Raw genomic sequence first — 19988 nt, 5'->3', positions numbered from 1 at the left:
TGAATTGAAATGCTTTGTGTTGAAATAGAAATTAAATGTCTGAGAGGAGCTAAGAATCCTTTGCTAATAATGACAGTGACAGGAAGAGTTTGGTGTTGCATATTTTGGGCCAGGAAGCAATCTGATGAGAAAGAGGAAACAAGAAACAGGTTTTCAGGGCTATCTGTTAAAAAGCAAACAAAACCCCAACAATGTCAAAATACTTCAGCCAAGCCAAGACTGTTTCCCTACTTCTTATTTTAACTGAGATGAAAAGGATTATTTTATTCTTTACTGCAGATATGGCTAAAGCCGTGTAAGAGAGCAGACATTCCACAGCGACCAAGTTACCTGGCCCCAGTGTACAAGACCAGCGAGAGAAGAGGGATCCTGTCAACTACAGGCCATTCCACCAACTTTGTCATCGCAATGACTCTCCCTTCAGACAAACCACAAGAACATTGGATCAGACGGGGTGTGGCGTTATTATGTCAGCTTAACTCATAAACCTATCACAATTTACGGAGGTAGGTGCATTTTCCAGATCACTTATAAGGGACGTGCGCCAGTCCTAAGTGCCACATAAAAAGAGAAATCAAAATGAGTTTGTTTACAATGTTGCGTTTGTGCCTTTCATGAGATTTGAAACAAAGTACTAAAATACAAAGGTGCACAATAAAGCCTTATAAAAGCCAACGAAAATATCTGCTCCTTGAATAATTTTATTTTCTGAAGGCTCCTTATTTATAAGGAACATACATAAAATGAACACAACACTGTTGACAATGAACAAAACAGCATTTGATCATTTCCAGCTTTATAAAATTTTAAAAAATGATTTAGTTATAACAAAAAGACTGATAGCTCAGCAAGTTATCTTATAGGACCATAATCACATTTTAAAACAGACTCAATTGTTAATGGGAGGGGAAAGAAAAAAAAATTTAAAAAAATCACACTGCATCTAGCAACTACAATATTTTCTAAGCATAATCACAGCGAATTGAGTGCAATGTGATCTACATCAAAATTCATATGGGATGTCACACAGTGACAGCATTGTAATATACAAGTAACATTTACGCCCTCCAACAAATACAAGTTAAATGAGACTCTGGATTCAAGCAGAATGGAATGTTGAAGCCAAGTAGAAATGTAGTGGAATTCAGATTGTCTGTAACATGACTCAAAAGCGTACATTAGAATCATTTGGAATTCAATACTGGTGGAAACATACAGAAGAAGTCACAGCTGTTACACTGTTCTTCGCAACTTGTAATAAATACTAGAAAATAAAAGGAAACAACCCATATTTAATGAAAAATACAGTACCTACCTTCAAGGACCATGTTTTTCCCTTGTCTGAAGATGGTCTTGGAAGGAAGTTAACTATTTTCCTATAGAGGCAGTGTGTTAAGCTATAACCATATTCCAACTAATACAAAAGTAAATATACTACCTGAAATATAGAAATCTTCATTTGAAAAGAATTAAAAGAAATAAACTTTAAAAAAATGATTTGACAAAGTATCAGTTCAACCACATAATGACCCCCTTAATTCTATCGAGTACAACAGAAAAGGAAAATTAAGGGTCAGTTTAATACATCAGAAACATAGGTTGTTTAAACTTAGATCCTCAGAAGGTATCCAGTGAGTTAAGTCTCTTTGAAAATGGTACTCAGTGACCTAACGTGGGCACTATGAAAAAATGTCAGGGTCTTTACACTGCAGAAATTCAGTAATCTGAAGCTAACAACAGTGTGCTAATTAGGGTCCAACAGTAAACATGTTTAAAGAAGAAAAAAGAAAACCTGAGTTCAGAGCATCAAACGGCTGCATGCCCGAACTCTGGGCTTTTGGCTTCTTCACTGAAGAAACTGCGCCCTTCTTTGAAATGGACCCTTAATACTGTTTCTTGATACTGCATTAGGAAGAAATACTGGCAAGAACCAACCGGTATCTTCTAAATACACGAGCTGCTCTCAGTAAAAACTGAATTGACCAATGAAGCTTCAAAAAGTAAAGGGCCACAGGAAACACATTAATTTGAAATGGAATGAAGATGATACCAACTGGCTCTCATTAAAGGCGTTAGGATCAGTGTTTTTAGCAGCTACACTGGCACCAAGCAGACCGAAACAAAACTTACGGCACATAGTCAAAATACAGCTTTTACCTGGCATACACATAAAAGAAGACAAACTGTATGTTTTAGAAAAGGCTACTACCATGCTTAGGACTAGTACTACAGAATCAACTTGCACTCCTCACAAACTCACAATTTTTTTAAGGAGATGGGTACAAGAAGAACTAACTCATGTCTGGCAATATAAGCATATCAGCACAATCCGATCTGGGACAGCTGATCCCAGCAAGTTAAGGCCCAAATTTTCCGTCTATCCTTCCAAATTACACATACCACGCATCTATCACATCTGCTTTTTAATAATCTAATTTAAATACCAAAATTGTAAAAAAATATCATAGAAATGAACTCCTTTATGCTGGAAGTAGAAATCTTCTTACATATTCTCTACTGCCAGAAATGGCTGGCGCTACAATGTCTGATATCAAGGCATTGTAGAAACAGATTTTGATCTGGTATTACAGTATTTGTAAATAACCTACCAGCACTACATACACAGAGCATAATTTAACCTTTGTGCCCAGGTTCAGTAACTAGCATCTTGCACTTTGGATTGTTTTAACATGAAGAGGAGAAAACATTCCAAAATTATTGTTAAAAAAATGGAGAAATTCCCATATAGATTCTCTGTTAAAAGAGTTTGCACAAATTCACAGCCACAATTCTTCAGTAGTTTATGCTGCAAGTGGGACACAATACATGTTTAGCATCTGTAAAAAAGAACCAGAAATAGCTCAATAACTCCAACACCAGGGATTTCCCCAAGCTAACACTAATTCTACTGCATTTTGCATTTTCCTACTAATATCAAGGAACAAACATCAAATAAATCTTAGTCAGGAAAACATCGTCAAACTGATCCTCGACAGAACATAGCACTTTGCAGCGTATATTGCAACAGCCTGCCTTCTTACACATGGAAGTTTATAACGATGGAGTGCAGCTTAACACATACTCTAAGAATTTAAACAGTGTTCAGGTTTTGGGTTTCTTTTTTAAAATTTAAACCAGCACAGTGGTTTCCAGTCATGTGCTGTTGTAAGATTTAATACTTCAAGTCACCACTATGCAGAAGAATCAGCACAGAATGAATATATATATACACACACACGCACATATATATATATATGCATGCACATCTATCTATCTATATATATCTATACATATATATAGATATAGAGAGATATATATATATATACGCGCTACTTAAGACTTACGTGGCACTAAAAGCTTACTCAGGTTCCTTGCAGAGGTATGAATTTCAGCTGTAACATTTTCTGGGTTCTGTTCAAATGTACTAATGAAATGGTATTCTCCCGAATGAGTAGATCATTCACTGTACTTGTTCTTTCTTAAGCAAGCAGTGCTTCCTACATATATATATATATATATATATATATATATATATATATATATATATATATGCATGCACATCTATCTATCTATATATATCTATACATATATATAGATATAGAGAGATATATATATATATACGCGCTACTTAAGACTTACGTGGCACTAAAAGCTTACTCAGGTTCCTTGCAGAGGTATGAATTTCAGCTGTAACATTTTCTGGGTTCTGTTCAAATGTACTAATGAAATGGTATTCTCCCGAATGAGTAGATCATTCACTGTACTTGTTCTTTCTTAAGCAAGCAGTGCTTCCTACATAGTACACCGAACTTGGCATTTATGTCTCGTATTTAGTATTTCCTAATTGTCCATCACTTGAATTTAGAAGATGCATTGAGTAATCTCATCTGACTTGAATTAGAAAAAAAGCAGAAGTTAATCTACACAGAAATGAATATACTGTACGTGTGTAAGTAGTGCAAGCCACTGCTTTTTCTCTGAGCAATGTGCATACAGTGAAACAGTGCAGACTCAAAGCCATACAGTAACATTACTGTAACCACAGTGATTACCAGAATTAGGTCAAAACTGGATGTCAAGCACAATTTTATCTTCATAGAGGGCAATCACCAGCATGATGGCAAATCCAAGAAGCAGGCCTAGATTCTGAAGAATGAACTGCCCCACAGGACAATAACCATGCTCTTCATTATCTCCATCTCCATGAAGCATTTCTGGAAGCTAAAAGGAAAAACAATTTAGAAAGTTATTTCACCTCTATTCCGTTTATACACGGACAAGTTTACAAGATGATATTGTCAAGAATAAACACTCCAGGATTCAGTTATAAAAACAATACACTAAGACAACTAAAACTCTACCTAACCACTACATTTGATAAAAACATGATCACATCACATATTTACAAAACAAACTAAGAATGCCTTTCCTTTCGACTTTTTTTTTTCTTCAGCTTTTACTGGATCATACATCTACTTGAAGTTCCTCAAGATAAGAACCAGCCCAGCATTCTTCGAGTTCCGCTCTTTCGAGTTCTTTCACTCAATTAAAATTAAATCATGCTCAGATAAACATAATGAAAAGCTTTGACTATTGCTACAGTAATTACATTGCTATAAATATACCCTTTATAATGACTTTGCTGATTAACTTAGTCATTCGTCATGTTATATGCTTACACATATTCACATACATTTCCCTTTTAAATATGGGAATAATAGCTACAAGTAATTCGGAGAAATTCTATGTGAAGCTATAAAAAATTCTATAAGCTCTGGATATGCCTTATATTCCTCACCTGTGAAGAAAAGTCAAATAGTACTGACAAAAGCAACAAATAACAGTGGACTTGGAAGATGTAAAAATAAATCTTATGAAGTGTCTTACAAAGCCACCCATACAGAAGAGAAATAAAATGTTTTACAAAGAAATTAATTCAAGAAAGCATGAGGTAAATGAAGGAATTCCTTCAAGACACACTTAGTACAGAAAAACATAACACAGAACAAAATGGAAACTTCAGACAGTACACAGCACAAATCTCTATTTATTGCTTTTCATTAGATAGGCTAGAATAGTTCTGGTTATTTCAAATACCTGAATATTGCACTACAGACAAGGACAAATTATCAGCATCAAATCTGCTAAAAAACCCAAATATATTACCCATCTGGTCTTTTATTACTGTATTTCAAAAAGATACATAAAGATAACAATTAATTTGACCCACTGAGTATTTAAATATAAAAAATATACTGGTGTGAAAAATGTTTGTCACCTATGCAATAGACCAGGCAGCCTAACAACAAGCACTACACCAAATTACAAAGTACCGTTAAGTCATTAAGAATAAATGGCATCTGTTTCAAAACTAGGAAGAGCACAGTGCTCTGTCTCCGTAACTTCCAAGGTTTCCGCTCACGGACATGAAAAAGGGAGAGTATCATGAGTAGAAGTCTTAGCTATGGATAGTGACAGCTGTCATGTATCACCAAAACTGTGGAACTGAACAGCAAGTAAAAGACCCCTTTAAGATAGAGAGGAAAAAAAAAAGGTTATTTAACGGTAACCAGTACGATGGGCACACTCCCCACCGTCTTCAAAATACTTATTTTTTACTGTCGCCATATCTGAAGAGGCATGCTCATGCTCCTCTTTCTTGTACTCAGAGCCTGAGTATGCAGGCAGAGGAGGCCAGTGCCACTGTGCTCTCCCTCAGCTGCACAATCCCAGCGTAGAAAGGGTCCTGGAAAGACTCCAAGAGGGAAGGAGGAAGGTGGAAGGAGGCTGTTCACTGCAAGAACTTGTTACTGGCTAAAAACCCTCCTTCCATCTTTGAGATACAGTCCACACATATATTAGTACTGCAGGAACCTCTTGCATATTCACATTTACCTGGAGGCAAATCTCCTTGAAGTACCTCATTTGAATAGGTATTGCCCAGCTGCTCTACACAGTACTGCTTCAACTCTGATGTCTCTGCAATGGTGCAGTAGCTAACGGAGGTATAAAGAGAACTTCAGATAGCAGCTTGGCAGGCATGAAGAAGAAATTTTTCAGGGAAGCCACAGATGGTTTTTGAGATCTGGTGGAACATGCTCTGGATGAAAAAAAAGGCTTCACCTTAGCATTACTATAATGGGCTTTAACACTGCCAGTTATCTACTTTGACAGCATGTCTAAAGACTACTAAACTGTTTGCTTTATTTGCTATTGATGTGACCAATTTCAGGGACCATATAAAGAATCTGGTCCTGTCAACAGAAAAAAAAACTCAACACCCTGTTGAAGTTGAAAGCTTACAGTTTCAGCCCTAGAGATATAAGGAATGAAAAATATAACAGATGAATTTATTTTCCAGTAAGATATAATTCAAGTTGGACTGGGAAGGTATATAGGAAAATTCAGTGTACCCATTCAAACCAAAACAGCAGTGTCAGGAAGGAGGATATTATGGTTATTCTTCTGATAGTTATCAATGAATGAAATGTCATGAGAATCATGGAAAGCCCGGAGGATTTAGAGAGGCCTGAGTTTAGGTTCTACTGGAGAAAAGTATCCTTACCATTAGAAAACATGTAAGTAGACAAACTTCAGGACAATTGGATGCAAAAATACCAAAAGGTTGGTTCTCAATGGGCTGGTGTAAGGAATGGATAGAAAACTGCCTTTATGTGAACCTCTGTCAAGCTAGGGAGGGATCAAAATCTGTTCTTATTAAGCGTCAGATAAGAAGAAAATAAGGCCTTTAAGAGGGAGGCAGATTATGGAAACATCAAGACAAAAAACTGATGCAGTTTCAAGCGTGTCTTGCAGAACCCTTCCTGCTGTTGTTTAGTCAGACCATTGGGCTTTGACTTTGGTTGCGACTACGATGACTGAGGAAAAGGACAAGGAATGAAAGAATGAAAATACTGCTTTCCTTTATACGCAATGTCTTCAGTCAAAAGAAGGACAGGAAATAAATACCACCAGCCACAGGACTTATAAGCAAGTGATATTTCAGTAATTATAGGCTACTGTAGAACATCTGAAGTTGCATGAAGGATCACTCTCAACTACACCGACACTCTATTTAGCAAGCCCTGAAAAGAACTTACTTAACCTACAGATATAATGGAGTATATTTACAGATTAAAGTTCTCTGTAACAAAGTGAAATATCCCATGGTGCGATGGCCAACACTTGCCTTCCATGAGTCCTAGTCATAAGAGACCTAATGGCAAGCAGGACTGAAGGTCACAGGAGCAGCCTCCGCCACTGTGTCCTGCCTTGACCCGTGCTCAAGCCCCCATTTGATGACTACCAATGCGACTAACATGGGATCTTCAGAACCAAAGCTGAGTTTAAGAGAAAGTTCTCAGATGTGGAGGATGCCACCCAGAAGCAAGCTGGAAGCCCCACTGACACTAAGTTTCTTAAGCACCAATGTGGCAGTAGTGTTGAACACAGAAGTAACTGCAGAGGCAAATTTGCTAGAGGGCAGAATGGCCAAGACAGCTTCTGCTGATACCAGGAAATTCAGCAGAAACTGAACCCTTGCTTTCGGTGGTCTTCCTAGTGCTTCAATGATACCACTGAGGCTGAGAAACCAGCCGCAGCAGCCGCAGCTAGGAACTGGCAACTACTGGCCACAGCAGCAAAGGGGAGAGGGATCTTTATAACGTCAGCTGCTTTAGTTAGCACCAGGGAAATAATACAGTCAGCCCACACCAGAGCAGACATCCACCAGCCTCATAGACAGTGATCTGACAAAGATGTGATAGTGTTTTAATGAGAACTGCTGAAACCTGAAGTCTGTGTCTGTGGCTTAAAGTAACTGACAGATGCCCGCCTGCTTTGACAAGTCAGCCAGTGAGAGTCAAGTATCACATGTTTCATTCCTGCACCAGTTAACTTTTGAGGAAGCTGCTAAAAAATGCGGTTTGAAAACAGGATAGTCAGCACAAATGTATGCAGGAGAGCAGAACTAGCAGTGTAGGCTAACAGGGCTACCAGATACGGTAACAAAATCTCTGAAGAAATTTGGAAAGTTGAAGAAAATGCATGGTTTAAAATACTTCAGAACAGTAAAATGTTCCATTTTACCCACAACTGAAAACTGAAACAGGCTGGTCCTCATTCCAGTAAACCCAACCCTCTACAGAGATGCTATGAGGTTAAACAAAATCTCTACTGGAACATCACTCAAAGCCAGAACTCCAGTTACATTTAAGTATTTTTCTATAAGCAGCATGTAGCCACACCAGGCGATCCAAGTAGCAATCTACTGAGAATAGGTAGATGGCTACTTAGTCTATTTCAGGAGAAAATTAAGAGCTGTGAAGAAACTTGCCTCTGCTTTAGATGTCCGTGCTAGGAAAGAGTAGTTTGTGAACGAAGCAATGGAAGTCCAGGGAGCCATTCCACTAAAAGCTGTCTGAACCCTTGTGAATTAAAGCTTTAACTAGGTTGGAGTTTCTAGTTTAATTGGTTAATAATTTAATACAATACGAGATCTGTCCTTAAAATCCAGGGAAGCGACGCATCTTTTTCTCCATATATTAAAGCAGAAAGAGCATTACAAAATACCCCAAACGTGAAAACTGATCTCATCATCACTGGCCTTGGGAAAGACAAGAAGTGAGAAAATTGGCTTATTTAAATGCAGCTTTGAAGCTGCTTAGGAGAGAAACCAGGATTGAATATGGACTGATACCATGTGCACACATGCATTACTGCCTGAAGGATCTGGATCTACCATGTACCCACACTAAATATAATGTACCTATAGCTAAGTCCTTGAAGCAGCAGCATTCTTCCACCAGGTAATTTTTTAAAAAGCTAATCACTACAAGAGGTGTGTATTACCAGCTGTTCATGCTAAGGGTTCAGACTAAGCTTTCCAGAATCAAATATATGATGATTAAATTTTAGTGAAGAACAATTCTAAATACTGGATTGAACTCCAGCATCTAATGCCCCATCCACAAAACAGAGAATCATCCTATTTTTATTAGTGGGAAGTGTGAGTGTCTTTCCCAGCCCCCCTGTAGTTTTTGTATTTTAACAGGAGTCGCTGGCAGACTTTGGTAGCAGAAACCCAAACAAGCAAGCAACTGTAAAACTTCACTACAACTCTCAAAGTATCTGCAACATTTTAAAAAAATCACAGAACAGAAACAGCCATCTACTGTCTACAGACAGTATTATAATATTAATAATATTATATAATATCAATAATATAACAATATTATTATACTATTATATATAATAATGATGTAATAAAATATCTGTAGATATTATTATATGTGTTGTAACAAAAAAGTTCTGTCGTAGGTGCCATTTCAAGTCCTAGGTTTTATGCATGGAATGCAAAAACGACACAGAATCATAACAATCTTACCATGTCAACCAATGCCACATAGAGGAACATGCCTGCAGTGATTGCAAAGATCCACAAGGTGATGTTATTAGCATACTGTCCCACCGCTGTGCCTATCAGCATCCCTATGTAAGCCATCATGGCAGACAGGAGGTTGTACACAATAGCTTGCTTTACTGTCATACCTGCTTTAAGAAGCACAGCAAAGTCACCTAAAATGGAGACAGAACACAGGGGTTTAGTATCAGTGCTTCTCAGGAGAGTACGTAGATAAATTAGCCTGCATTTACTATCTCACTGATCCAAGGCATTGCCAAAGTAAAAATGCTGTTACAGAGGCTCAAAGGAAGACTGGGCAACAGGATATGACAACTCTTGTAAGAACAGTATTTGTGTGGCAATCCCTTGATTAAAATATGATTTAAAGGTGCCTATTCATCACGCTGATTATCGCAAAGGTAATAGCGATTAATGGTTAAAGGTAAATGGAGGAGTCTAGATCTGGTCCTCCCACAGAGAATACATCTGTGCATACAGACTTGCCTTTGCTTCACGAAGTTCTTCATGGCACATAAAAACAGAGGCTTAGTTTTGATCAATACCTGTGAAAATTCCTCCTAGCTATATACACCTCATTCTGCAAATTCAAGAGGAGGATAACGAGGCATTAGTCCCCACAGAAGGTGACAATGAATTTGAGAAATATAGTACTAGGAAAAGGAAGAGTTACATTCAGAAAGAATGACTTCACATCCATGCTAAATCAGTTTGCTGGTTTAAGACAGGCCAGGTTAACCTGGTTTAGTTCGAATTCAGGACAGCTCTGCTAAAATTGCTGATAGAGGTAGATGTTCTATAAAGATCTAAATTTTCGTCTTGTGATCAGCTCTGATAGTTTTATTCCCTTCAAACTGAACTCTTGTGAACATGAGGAGTGAAAGATGAAATGCAGTCGTGAGGGTAATTAATATCCTCATGTCAGATATGCTAGAAATTAATCGCTCAATCTAGAATCAAAACCTAGAATCAAAATAAAAAATATGTACAGTGAACTACTCACTTCTTAAACAAGATTAATTTAATCACGTTAACCTAGCAAGTTATAAGCACACCAATATATATTGCAATCCTTTATTTACTGCAGCAGCTTCACTTAACTAACGATCGTATAGCACCATTGTCAAACCATGAATATCTGCTCTATTATTTCCCATCTGTGCCCATTACTTACCTTATATTTAGTATCTGCCTGTATAAAATGCTTTCACTCATCACCTCTAAGGGTTTTTGAAGTACTTGTTTTACCTTACTTTTGATCATTCAGAGCTAGCAGCTCATCAAGTAAGCAAGCTGTGAGTACGTACACAGTTTAATCTAGCACAATTTCACGTTACTGGCAAAAAAGATGACTCCTCCTCTCTCTAGCTGCTCTTCTTTAAGTCTCAGGGTGCACTAAAATTTCATGCAACGTGCCTTATGGCTCACAGGAAAACAACAGGTTTCCTCATGGTTAGCTAACCCCAAGAAGAAACGCCTCAACTGGGGGGAAGAATCAATGGCACTGGCAACAATGCCTACAGGCTTTACCCTAAATAGTCATCCACACCTACTGGACTCAGCAACAATCGGTACAAAGCATCTTCTGAAGATCTCCACAAAGAATTCTACTTACGTAAACTTAGGTTTACTTATGTAACTTTACTTAACTTTGTGTACAACATCACCACACAGGTAGTGTGAAACTCTCTATAAAATGCAGAGGTATAACACCAAAATGTAAACCGTATGCTCCTACGAACATCTTTAAAACACGTTCAAAAAGCTTACAGAACTGCTGTAACTAGATACCCGCCACAATAATCCTGTATTAATATTCTCATTATGTACTCTGAAACAATATTGCTCCATTACTCTCTGAAGTTCTGGTCACCCTTGCAGCATCTCCATTGCATCATGCTTATCAGGATGAGTATCACAACAGCTTTCAGATACGTATTTTGTACAGATGAAGAGACTGAACACATTGAGTTCATATAATTAGTTACCTAATTCATGGGGTAGCTCATGACAAAATACTGCTATAGATGTACTAATTCCTCCTGTCAGTCCAGCACTAAAAGCTGCTCCTAGGGGAAAAAAAAAGGTTCAAATGATATTTTACTGTTTTCAAGTCAGAAAATTTAATCAACAGACTTTCCAGAGATGACACCCTTCTGTTAGAATGCATGCTCTCATATTTTTTCATTATGTCTGTCCCCTGTCTGTATATAAACTGAAAATACTGGAAGTATCCTGGATGTGCGTTACCACTGCATACTTTATTACTCTTGTTTATCTGAAAGACAAATCCTGGGAGAGGAGAACACAACTGAGCAGAACAGAGACATAAAGGCAACAAGCTAATAAACAGCACCACTTCTACATTTTTAGGAACTCTTAAGTACATCAGGACAGTTAAGAATGCACATGAGCAACAGTCTAGCTCTCTCCTTTCCAGGTTGGAAATCCAAACTAATATTTAACCCATAACCTCTCTATTTCCTTTATGCTTATTTGTAGAGTGCATATCAGCAACATTAATAAGCCAGATCTGGAAAATAATAATGAGAAAAACATTGGCATGAACCTCTTTCAGTAACTTTTGTGTAAGCTAATTTGATTCAATCCACTTTAAGTTCATACCTTAAATAATTCTGAGATGAGAAAACTGCTGTTAGATTTCTGTACTGTAGCAGAGAAAGGTGAAAGAAGAGCCTGTGGTGAGCAGTCAAAACAGGCAAAATAAAGTAGAAGGAGAAGACACAATCTGAAGACAGAGGAAATTTAACTTTCCTCTGGATTCCTCATAACTTGGTATATTAAAGAGATGAACGTGCTTTTCTAAAATCGACATTTTACCAAGGAATCAGCTGTTTGGGCTTGACACAGGAATATTTAGAAACGGAGTTTCAATACAGTGAAGTTCTCAACAGATGGCGCAGTGATCCTTTTTGGCCTTAGAAGCCACTGTCTAAATGCCTTACCTGTTTAACGTGAAAATGAAGCAAAAAGTTAATTTTTATGGAGTTTAGTTTCTTTAGAAATTGTTTGGAGAAAGTGGAGAAACTGTAGTAGATTCCATTGTTAACTCCAGACCCTAATAAGTAGCTTCTCCCCCATCCTTCAAAATGGGTACGTTCCTTCTGCTAGTAGTTCAGAACCCTGTGTACTCTTAGTAGCTACCTTCGTAAAAAATTAAAAGTACGCACTTCAGTACTCTCACCACCATTTTGACTTGTATGACATATATTCAAATTAATGTGTTTTACAGTTCAAATCACATTTAGAGGTTTATGTGAATCAAAGTTGATTTATTAAATCTAATAAAATCTGTTTGGTACTTCAATTTCTTCTACATTTGGCTAGAAATAAATCTATACTGACCATAAGCCAAAATAATACTTTGCTCAAACAAATTAAGTTATCCTTAGTAGTACTTTTTTAAAATTATTATTATTTCAGTAACCTGACTCATAGTACATTTATTATTTACAAGTACTGTATAATTCTATGTATTAATAATAGTAGAAATAGTATTATTATTATACATAAATATAATTATAAATAAGACCGAAAGGAACTTATTTATTATTCAAAGGCAAATACTAAGACCCAAACAACAAATGTGCATTACATGTGCTCCACACTTAATACGGAGATTTGTCTGCACCTATCTTTATTTGGCAGAGATTGCTACTGTCGCTACTATTGATATAGTAATCTTGGTGGAAATAGTCACAGAATATTAACAAAGGGAAGACTATTACAATTGATGGCCTTTTAATTTCTGCTCTGAAGGAGATCAGACAATGCCAGTAACCACAGGAGCTAACTGGAAGCCTTACCTGTGATCACTGATAAGTAAAATATTACCAAAGTTACAAAAGGTAAGAAGAAACTGTTGAGAAATACTCAGTGCTTTTGCTTACCGATTGCTAAGCCATCACTAAAGTTGTGAATGCCATCTCCCATAATTACCATCCAAGCAATATTAGCTATCCCAGTATCTTTCAGGTCTTTTCCAGAATGACAGTGGCCATGGGAATGATGGGAATGTTTGTGATGCCAGTGGTGACTGTGTTTTCTAGCTATCATTTTATCTTCGCCATGGCCGTCATACTCCGAATCATGAAGATCATGCTCTTGAGCTGCATGTGAGACATCATTGTGAGGATGGTGCATATTATTGTCCTCTTCTACGGACAAGAAGTTTTTGGGAGGGGACTCCAGCTGGCCATCTAAATCAGTTAGTTCAGTTTCATTGAGTCGATCTTCAGATAAAACTGAGTCGTCTGCTCCTACATTGAAGCCAGTTGGGAGAGACACTGCATTAGTTTTTATTTAAAATACCACCAGCAACTACTGCATCACCGAGTTAAGAATTTAACTGCTTTGCAAAAGCAAAATAAGTATTTTAACGCATCCCAATCTAGTAACTTTGTTGTCAACATTCAGCCAAAAAACCATATTTCTCACTGCCCCATTTTTTTTGCAAATTTGCATGTACAGCATATAGAAGTCTCCACTACAAGGCAACAGCACTGTATCCATAGCACACAAAGTCAGTTTTAGCCCAACCTAGGCTCGTGTCTGTAATTTTGCTACTGACGAAGTTTATGGTTCAACATTGGAAAAGGAAAGTTGCCAGAACGATAATAATGTCTTATATGCTGTAGATGGAACCTGAATGGCTCAGGAAACCTTAACTGGCCACCCTCTATGCATGCCCACACAGGTCACAACTTGGCCTTCACTGAAGCGTACCAGGATCTGCCACTGATACAACAGATCTTTAAATAGTTTCTGTATCGCATGCATTTTTGTGTCAGACACTTGTGTCATACAGTGAGCTCCTTCAACGTAGCTCATTACCCTGCTAGCAATCAAAGCCATTTCTACAAAGAAATACAAAGTGAAAACAATGCAGAAGGCATACATGCATGAATTTTAAGTCTACTAATATTTCTGAAGTATTAATAAATAAATGAAACTGGCAATCTATGCTCCAGGAAGCAAAACCAGTTGTGGAAAAAAAGCAGTTCTGGACAATGAAGTTACTAACTCACAATAATTCAACAAAAATATTTCGGAGTCAAAAATAAGCAAACAGTAAGCAGAATTAAAAAAACAGGCACAGAGTACCTAAGCAGCAGACAATGAGTTCTAGATAAACAGGCTCTTAAACATCATTTGGAGGCTGTTTAAAAAGAAACGGAGTGGCCATTCAGGTCAGTGATAGTGGCACTGCAGTTCAAAATTCAAATTCAGCATAAGCTTCCAGTGCCTGTAGCATGAATGATTTACTGATCAGAAGAGTGCACGCTCAGAGGAACAGTGTTACAAAACCAGTGCGTACTCCATGTTATCACAAGCAAAGTTCCTCTGATCGCCCATTAAAAGAAAACGAAGAAATTTCAAATATATGTACCACCATCCTCACAACTGAAAGTCTTTCTATGTTACATTAGTGTACATGTACATGTTTCTATGTTACATGTCGTGTACAATGTGACATGAGCATGTCCAGAGAAAGGCAACGAGGCTGGTGAAGGGTCTGGAGAACAAGCCTTATGAGGAGCGGCTGAGGGAGCTGGGGTTGTTTAGCCTGGAGAAAAGGAGGCTGAGGGGAGACCTCATCGCTCTCTACAACTACCTGAAAGGAGGTTGTAGCGAGGTGGGTGTCGGTCTCTTCTCCCAAGTAACTGGCGAAAGGACGAGAGGAAATGGCCTCAAGTTGCGCCAGGGGAGGTTTAGATTGGATGTGAGGAAAAATTTCTTTACTGAAAGAGTAGTTAAACATTGGAACAGGCTGCCCAGGGAAGTGGTTGAGTCACCATCCCTGGAAGTATTTAAAAGACGTGTAGATGAGGTGCTTAGGGACATGGTTTAGTGGGCATGGTGGTGTTGGGTTGACGGTTGGACTCAATGATCTTGGAGGTCTCTTCCACCCTTAATGATTCTATGATTCTATGTCAGTGTCCCAAATCCCATTTTAAGTTGTTTGAGTGGAGAAGGCTACAGTCCTAACTCTCCCTTCTACAAACCATTTAAATTAACAAAATTGCCTTTGTCTAAATATAGGCTATGGATTCTTCATCAACAAATGAATTCAGCAGCCATGCAGCCAACGAAAAGGGAAGTTTATAAAGCAAAGCCCTTCCCTCACCCCTTCAAGAAGGGTGCTATGGCATTCCTTCTGGGCACATACTGCATGAGCATTCAGACTGTCATGAAGGAACAGTACGTGAAAGTTGTTTTGGATACCTGAGGAACATTCAGGATAGTTGGTGGTATTTATGGAAAGAAATTAATTTTGTTTAGCCTTTTCAGCCAAACTATAATGGGTCAGAGGCTGGAATCTTCAAAGCGCAACAGATATCCCCTTTCAGGTTGTGTGTGTTCATTTTCGATCTAATTCTTGCCAGGGCTGAGCTAGTCAGGCACAACTTCACCAAAAAAACACCCCCAAACCAAACAAATAAAAAAACCCCCAAAGAACCACAGCCACCCAAAACCTGACTGCTTCAGAAGTCTGAGAACCATTTGTATGGCACATTAGGAAGTGTTCAGAGTGCTCTCAGATCTAAGAAAATAAAAAAAGGTTTAATAGGGAAAGCTTATTAAGTCTTATTAACCATGATTTGCATAATAGCAGCAAAACTGTACAAGAGGTTACATGCTACATGCCATAGGTTACATGCCAATACTTTGAATCTCGTAATCAGAGAAAATTGTGAAAATAAATGCCTACCTGCAAGGGGTTTGAGCTGAAGCCAGTCAGCATCTGGTCTATTATTTAATTTGTGATCAGAAAGTTTCCTTCCAACTGGTGATTCTTCAGTCTGTTTTTTCTTGCACCATTTCTGCTTACTCTGCAACAGGAAACAGGTAACATCTGGTTTGTAAAAGGACATTGATGGAAATAAAAGAAACTGAAATGTTGTCAAAAAATCTCTTCAAAATAGACTAAGTTACTCTCTCTTAATATGCCTAATGGAAGTATGTGACTACAGAATATTAATCTTTGTAAGGCTCAGCAACGATATCTATCCCAGGGGAAATTCTTAGCTACCTACCACAGAATCTCACTCACTCACAAACACACACACAGACAAAACTTCACTTCAGTAACAGAGCACATTATGACAAGGATTGCTCTAACAGCCCAGAAACGCATGTATGTAGAGTTATTATATTGGCTTATTGTGTTCAAGAAAGCAAGCATGCAGCAAGAACAGCTCCTCTGTTTTGTTCAACTTTTAAGTTTTATACTCTAACTTCCTTGTATGTTCCTTTAGAGAAAAGCTTGCTGCTCTCCTGTCTGCAGCCCATACAACAGAGATCATAGATTGGCCAAAGCAGCCTAGGGGATTTAATTATTTAATTAATCTCAAAGAAGAGATGCTCAATGTGACAGCTTTTCTCTCTTTATCGGAAGATCTGGGTGATCGCAAGATTGGGAGATATCGGAAGATTGGGAGACCTCATCGCTCTCTACAACTACCTGAAAGGAGGTTGTAGCGAGGTGGGTGTCGGTCTCTTCTCCCAAGTAACTGGCGAAAGGACGAGAGGAAATGGCCTCAAGTTGCGCCAGGGGAGGTTTAGATTGGACGTGAGGAAAAATTTCTTTACTGAAAGAGTAGTTAAACATTGGAACAGGCTGCCCAGGGAAGTGGTTGAGTCACCATCCCTGGAAGTATTTAAAAGACGGGTAGATGAGGCGCTTAGGGACATGGTTTAGTGGGCATGGTGGTGTTGGGTTGACGGTTGGACTCGATGATCTTAGAGGTCTCTTCCAACCTTAATGATTCTATGATTCTATGATCTAAGAAATGCCTCCTCCAACACGGAAAAATCTTGTGCTGCCTGTCCAGCTGAGGCAGCAAGTCTGACATGAAACAGAGAACTTTTTATTTTTCCACGCTCATTTTGGGAGAAGCAATTAATAGTTTCACCAAAATCATTTTCTCCTCGAAGTTGAATGATGGAGACAAAAGTAGAAAGTGTATTTATAATGACTGTTGAAAGAATATGGCTCTTTGGTGGCTTGAATTTCTACCCACTGTCACACTCTCCCTGAGTTATTCGCTCTCCTTTCATACCACCATCATGAATACAGCACGCTCCCAGCCCTAAAAATCCAATCATTTTCAGGGAAACAAGTTAAAATTTGATTGGCAATTTCTAGAAAGCAGGAGGTCTGCAAATTTTGGCATTTTCTCATGTGGAAAACTGAATACCTCTGTTAGACTAGCATCGTTAGCTAATAGTATACAGTTAAATTTCTTGTAAATTGACTGACAATTGTCTGGCTCTATTTCCAATTCTTTCTTACATACTGCCTTTCATATTTTTGCAAAAAGATCATGGTGCTTTAGAGAAAGAGCTGTAATCTCTTCTACCTAGATCTACCTCCAAATATAGCTGGCCAAAAAGCTGCAACCTCCCCCATCAAATTTCTGCTTTGTCTTCCCAAACTACCTTGTTAAGAAAAGCAACCTCTTTTAGAAAAGGGTTTCCTCACATAAAATCAAACAGAATGCAGATTAGCAGCACTTCTTCGTGTTCACAGAATAATGCATCATCACACAGACAATTCCTCAACACTCGGAAGATAAGTTCAGGTAACATTTTAAGATAGCATGCAATTTTAGTGCGTACCTTTTGTTTATTGTAATGCTTGTACATTCTTATACAATGTTCAATGATGAACAAAACATAAATGCCTCCAAGTGCCACAAGACCTTTCAGCACTGGATCATTTTCTTCTAGAAAGCCTTCAGTCCGTACTCCATGTCCGTGGGCATGCCGATGAGACCGCTTGTGTTCATGAACATGACCCTGGCCATGGTGGTGACTGTGGTTGTGGCCTCCATGTGACTATTAGGAGAGAAAACAGTAACACAGCATGACCTGGTGTAATCAGGAGACTGAAACGGCTCCGAGCTCAGATGACAAAATATGTAACCTTGCCAGAAAAGCAGCATAAAAAGACTTTAAAAGTTGGGTTGTGCGTTGTTTGGTTGTTTTTTTGTTTGGTTGTTTTTTTTTAATACAAACACATTTTACCGTTGACATTTTTCATTAGACTATTCATTACCCTAATCAATACAAAAATATCTCTCTGGGAAATTTTTAGGGGAGAGGGGGATATAATCTAGCTTCACCTTTTTTCTGTCACAATGCTAAAGATAATGAGACTAACACTCAGAAACGTCAAAAGGAATTGCCATTCCTACACTCCCATTAGCGACCAAACCTCATGATTTTTTTTTAACTATGACAGTCAATTACAGCCTTAATTCTGATCTGAAATATAAACTTGCAAAAAAAATACATGACCAAAAATTTGTGTTAAAATTTACACAAAGAAAACATGTAAACATTACTCTTTTTGCTAAAAGAATTACAGTAACAAAATTTTAGAAAACATTTCCCCTTCTAAGAATTACAGTATACCGTCACAAATTAAAAACTGCTTACCTTCCCAGGAGCTCGGACTATTTCTTGATTCAGTAAGTTAGAGGTTACTTTCTCCCCAAAAACTAGTAACCAGGAAGGTTAATCCCCCGAAATACTTTTAGGTGGTACTGATACACAAGTATCGGCAGACAAGAGACAGTAATACTGCTAAATTTAAAATACTCTTGTTGGTCTCATTAGGTATTTTAAAATACTGTGACAGAAGTTAAACTATGAATACACAACTACTTTTTTCTCCCCCCTTTCAAGAAACACACATTTCCTTTCTTTTTGTTAACAGAAAGTCTCAAACATTGTTTCAGGATGTCCCTCATAGTCAAGTCAATCTACCTCTGCATCAGTGAACATTTATTTGTTGATACTTGTCAAGCAATTCTTTGAAAATTCTATGTACAGTTACAATTAAGAATAAAAAGTAAGGAAACAATGCTTACATGTGGCAACAGATGGAGTAGTGCATCTCCACTCATTGTTCCTACAGCCAGAGCTACCAAGAAAGTTAGAAGAAATTTGAAGCACCATTGGTTAATGATGGGAATCAAGATCACACCTAGCAAGGAAAGCAGGCTAATGACGGTGATAGAGATGATACCACAAAACCAAGCTGTGGGAAGAAATGAATACAGAAAGGTTATCAGAACAATACTTGTAAAACTTTTAAGACTGATTAATGACTTTCAACTATCTCTTAAGAAGGTGACTCTCCTTTAACCTAAATTGTGTGACTGTTCATTCAAAAGGTGCTGAAAAATATGAAGGCAGTACTGAATTCCACAGCAAAAAATACACAGGCTTATTGACAGTACAGTACAATATAGTGAAAGACATCAGAAGAAACAGCTAAAAAGAGCCCAGCGTTCTTCCCGATTGTAAGTTCCAGGCTTAGCTCTGTAGGCCTTAATGAAACACAAAAAGCAAAAGATTTCCTGTTGGAACAAAAACATCTCCGCTACTTAACTTACTAGGGCTCTACGAGCACTAATTCATATTTAACATTTGTTTTTAACACGATTCTGATGCAAAATTTAACTGGAATCAATCTCTCTCCTCCTTTGTTAGGAGTAACATGTTCCGTTAGGTGCCATGCTCTTCACCTGGTGCT

General features: G+C 37.9%; 2 protein-coding genes across 2 annotated transcripts in view; one reads left to right on the top strand and one right to left on the bottom strand.

Moving 5' to 3' along the window:
- DNAH7 (dynein, axonemal, heavy chain 7) overlaps positions 1-2847 on the top strand; it is a 130375-nt gene extending 127528 nt beyond the window's left edge. The window contains exon 64 of the mRNA XM_009332767.1: positions 280-2847. Coding sequence (XP_009331042.1) covers positions 280-486 — 207 coding nt within the window. The 3' untranslated portion in view covers positions 487-2847. The remainder of the gene's footprint in view (positions 1-279) is intronic.
- Positions 2848-3633: 786 nt separating this feature from the next.
- Positions 3634-19988, bottom strand: part of SLC39A10 (solute carrier family 39 (zinc transporter), member 10) — a 64273-nt gene continuing 47918 nt past the window's right edge. Inside the window, exons 4-10 of the mRNA XM_009331445.1 lie at positions 19321-19490; positions 18065-18283; positions 16155-16275; positions 13333-13701; positions 11410-11490; positions 9386-9576; positions 3634-4221 (exon numbers count right to left, since the gene is read on the bottom strand). Coding sequence (XP_009329720.1) covers positions 4063-4221; positions 9386-9576; positions 11410-11490; positions 13333-13701; positions 16155-16275; positions 18065-18283; positions 19321-19490 — 1310 coding nt within the window. The 3' untranslated portion in view covers positions 3634-4062. The remainder of the gene's footprint in view (positions 4222-9385; positions 9577-11409; positions 11491-13332; positions 13702-16154; positions 16276-18064; positions 18284-19320; positions 19491-19988) is intronic.

The sequence above is a fragment of the Pygoscelis adeliae genome, unplaced genomic scaffold (assembly GCF_000699105.1).
Source record: "Pygoscelis adeliae isolate BGI_AS28 unplaced genomic scaffold, ASM69910v1 Scaffold160, whole genome shotgun sequence".
NCBI lineage: Eukaryota > Metazoa > Chordata > Aves > Sphenisciformes > Spheniscidae > Pygoscelis > Pygoscelis adeliae.
The sequence above is the reverse complement of the archived record's forward strand: the minus strand, read 5'-3'. Positions and strand labels throughout refer to the sequence as shown.